Here is a 4,116-nt window from a genome sequence, read left to right on the forward strand (position 1 = left end):
CACACTCTACATCATTGATCACATTCCTCTGTGGCCCCATAATCTCCTTGATCAGAAAATTTGTGACACCACTAAGTTCCAGGATGTTACAGTACAGGTTCACTTATGTCCTGAGTCCTCACTGACCGTGAATGGCTAGGGCCTTTCAAGTCCTCGCTGTCCTTGAAGCCCTTCTTTTTACTAATTTTTGGTCTGCAAACTTAAGTTGTTAACCCTCCAGAAGAGAAGCTTAATGATATGTTTACCCTATAACATAGGCAGTTGAGCTTAGCCTCACCATCTGTCTGAGTCTCAAACATCTTAGCCATAACATGGAATAGGTATTTTCCATCAAATATTGATATGTTAAACTTTAAATCCCTACAGAATGTGAAGAAAAAAAAAACCAAAAAACAGGAGTAAACAATTACATATTTTTACACAGAAAGCAATGTCTTCATGACATGTGGTTGAAACTATCCTATGGTGAGTGCTGCTGTGTGTGGTCTACCCAGTGGAAGGGCAGGTTGAAGAAAACATTACAATGTGATCTTTATCTACCTTATTCATAAGATCCGGCACCCTGTGACTTCTGACTCTTTCCTGAAGCCAAAAAGATTATTAAAAGTAAAAGTTCTGACTTGACTCAGAACATTGAGGCAGCTGCAACAGTGTTACTAAAGATATGATAAAGGACTTCCCCAGTGGTTTGAGGAAGTGGCAACAATGATGGTGTTGTGGTTTTGATCTGGAATGTTCCCCAAAGCCTTATGAGCTCAGAGATGCCACTTATGGGAGGTGGTTGGATTATGGTGATACTATAACCAATTTGCTATTAGGAGGTAGGTCCGGGTTGGAGGCAGATCACCAGCGAGTAGTGTACTGTCTCCCTCGACTCCTTCCCTCCTCTATCTGCTTCCTAGCTGCTAAGACATAGCTAGCTTTATTCCACTCAGGTCCCTCCACTGCTGAATCTGGATGGAAACTTTTGACCTGTGAGCCAAAACAAACTTCTTTATGTTGCAGGTGTCTGGTAGTTTTATCCCAGTGACAAGACAAGTGAGTAAGATAGCTGTTAGCGTCAGGGAAGTGGAGTCCTTTCTGTGGCTGTATCTAACCATCTGATTTAGAAGCCTTTGGACCTGGTTTGCAGGAGCTCAGAAAGATTTAGAGATGCTGGCTAGAATGCCGTGAGCTGAGCTAAATGGGAGATTCGGATTAGAGCTCAGCTGACCACAGCTCTGATAAAAATGCAGACAGTTAAAGGCAGGTTCAGGAAGTTTCAGCAGGACGCAAGGACTCCACTGTTAGCTGGGCTCGAGGCCATATGCATTATGCTCTGACAGAAAATGTGCTAACATTTTGCTCATGTTCTGAGACTTTATGGGAGGCTGAGATTGAAGGCAGCAGAGTTACGAACCTGGAAGAGGAAATCTCAAGGCAGCCCAGCAGTCAGGCTGTAGTCTGAGTACTGCCGGTGGGCTTTTAGCAAGATTTATATTGAGAAACAGGAACAAAAGTCCCACTTTTTAAAAATGTTTCCAGAAAGCAAATCTTTGTGCACCAGAATTGTTCTTAAACCTATGTGAAAGGCTTAAACTACAAGGCTTATGAAAGAATACAGCCAAAAACATTTGCTTCAGTTAGGCACAGACTTCTTTGATGTAAAAAAGCAAAAACAAACCAAAAAAGCTTTTGACCTAAAAAGTTTTGCTCTTCAAAAGACACTGGAAAATGAAAAGGCAAACCTCAGACTGAGAGCAAATACTCTAAGACATATATATGATGACGGGCTTGTATGCAGACTGCATTGAGAAGCTTTACAACTCAATAATAGACCAGTTGACCCAAATTATTCAAAATATGTAGGTGTGAACTTATTTTTCCAAAGAAGGTAAATAAGCATGTAAAAATATGAAAATTAAAATGTTGATGAGATACCACTGTATTTTATATCATTAGAATGCTTAAAATTAAGATTGAGGAAACTGCATGTGTTGGGCACCCGGGGAAAGTTCTACTTGGAGAAGGTTCTGGAGGTGGGCTGGTTGAAGAACTGTACAGTTAACACCAATGAAATTTATTACATGTAAATTATTATTACAGGACAGCTAAATGTACAAAATGAACATATAATCCAAGGCTCTAGTTGCTCTGTAAGCAACTTCATCAGAGAACAAGAACTTGGCACATCCCAGCCTCTGTGTCACAAGATCTCTCAATCTAGCTTAGAGATTGAACAGAATCTAATCCCAGTAACTACAGTGTGAAAAGATCTCTGTCTTGGAGTTCCTTTGTTGATTTTTTTTTTTTATGTATTTAGTACAAGGTCTACAGTGTCTCACTACACAGATCACAGTCATAGTGATCCTCCTGCTTTCAGCCTTCAAAGTGCTGGGATTACAGGCACACGCCACCAGGCCCAGTCTCAGTTGCTGTCTCAGAGCACCCAAGGGGCAGGGCCAGCACAGCACCCCAGGGATAGAACCCTGGCCGCTGTGCTCTGCCTAAGCAGGCGCTTTATCCTCTGAGCTATCTGGTCAGCCTCTTTTGTTGAATTTGGATAGAAATCACAAACTGGCACACAGTGCAGCTCCCTTGATGTTAGCAACTCTTATGTCGTGAGGGCCAGTACCTCTTAGCTGTTGGTGCTGTAGCGCCTGGGGTTGCTGTCCATCCCACAGGCTCTCCAGGAGCCAGCGTCCTTGTCGGCTTTCAGAAGCTCTCCCAGTTGCATTTTCTGTCTTTGTAGGACTTTTCCTTCAGTCTCCAAAAGTCTCTGAAGGTCATTGCAGGTCTCTGCCTGTTTCCACCAGTTTCTGCTGTTCTCTGTTGTTCTTGGCGCCCCGTTGTTCCCTGGAGCTCTTTGGGCCTTCTAGCCTCTACTGTTGCCAGCTCTTTTTAGTGTAACCAACTCAGCCCATGCTGTGTGAGAATAACAACCCTGAGTCAGCAATAGGACCAGTAAAAGGCTTCTGTTAGGACCTATGCCACAGCACTGGAGGGCGGCGCATTGAAGAGAGCCCTGACTGAAGGACCGTGAGAGAACACTACTTATGCAGAGGATGACAGGGAGGCTTGCAATCTTCTGCATTTTGTGGGCCTATTTGGAGACTTTTAAAATAATGACAAAGGGAGGCAGGATCACCTGGAGGTTGCAGAGTAGGGTCATCTATGATAGCACCACATGTCAAGCTAAGCGCAACGAAGGCCAGTACCTCCTGCAGTGGCCATGGGGTGTCTGGGGCCGCCTCACCTGGACAGTGACAGCTCCCTTGACTGGTAGCTCCTGTGTTTCTGGGAAAGAAAAAATGTTGGGGCTGAAATCGTGACTGCTGCTGCTTTTGAAGCAAGGGCAGCAGTGTTGGTTATGGCCTACTGGGGCTTGGGGTTTTAGAGGTTCAGCAGTGTGCCCCAGTCTTTGCCCTGCCAGGTGCAGTCCTGGGAGTGAGCTAGGTAGCTGCTAAGGGAGGGGACTGTAGAGGTGGCTGGCAAGAAGACACCGGGGGTTTCACCTCAGGGCCACCTTTGGGGGCCAAACAGGAAGCACAGGATGGCTGTCAAAGGGATCCTACCCCATGGGAAGGGCTGGGTCTCATTTACCTATCCCACCTACAAATGCTATTATTTTGCCATTTCAGGTGCTTAGAAGAGCATGTAGCAGAGATTTGTGTCCAACAAATGGAACATATCGCAGACGTTTGCCAGCATGAGCTCCTCCACCCAGAAAGACAAGCACTTTGGTGAACATTCCAGGTTTGCCAGCAAAGTGAAGAAAGGTCTAGTGAATTTAAATAACGTATGCTTTTGGGAGAAGAAGAGGGCTCCTGAGACACGTTAATTTTATTTTTTATGTATTTGTACAGGGTCTAACTACGCAGCTTGGACTCATAGTGATCCTCCTGTTTTAGCCTCCCCAGTGCTGGGATTACAGGCGTGTGCCACCACAACCAATCTTGGTGGCCCAGTGTGCCTGGGGTGGGGCCAGCACAGCATGGGTGTCAGGGATTAAACCTGGGTCCTTGCGCTTGCCTAGGCAGGCGTTTGGACTGCTGAGCTATCTCCTTGGCCCTGAAATGCTAATTTTAGAATATAAGAGTACAGTGGGTGGGAATATTGTACATCGGGGGTTGTAGC

General features: G+C 45.2%; 2 protein-coding genes across 5 annotated transcripts in view; one reads left to right on the forward strand and one right to left on the reverse strand.

Moving 5' to 3' along the window:
• The window catches only part of Nipal3 (NIPA like domain containing 3), a 63,997-nt gene that overhangs the window by 56,187 nt on the left and 3,694 nt on the right, over positions 1-4,116 (reverse strand). The window lies entirely within an intron of this gene.
• The window catches only part of Stpg1 (sperm tail PG-rich repeat containing 1), a 53,628-nt gene continuing 53,136 nt past the window's right edge, over positions 3,625-4,116 (forward strand). For both annotated transcript variants that reach the window (XM_023722470.1, XM_023722471.1), the window contains exon 1: positions 3,625-3,758. In XM_023722470.1, the coding sequence (XP_023578238.1) occupies positions 3,689-3,758 (70 nt within the window). In that variant the 5' untranslated portion in view covers positions 3,625-3,688. The remainder of the gene's footprint in view (positions 3,759-4,116) is intronic.

This window comes from Octodon degus, unplaced genomic scaffold (genome assembly GCF_000260255.1).
Source record: "Octodon degus isolate 3935 unplaced genomic scaffold, OctDeg1.0 scaffold00092, whole genome shotgun sequence".
Taxonomy (NCBI): Eukaryota; Metazoa; Chordata; class Mammalia; order Rodentia; family Octodontidae; genus Octodon; species Octodon degus.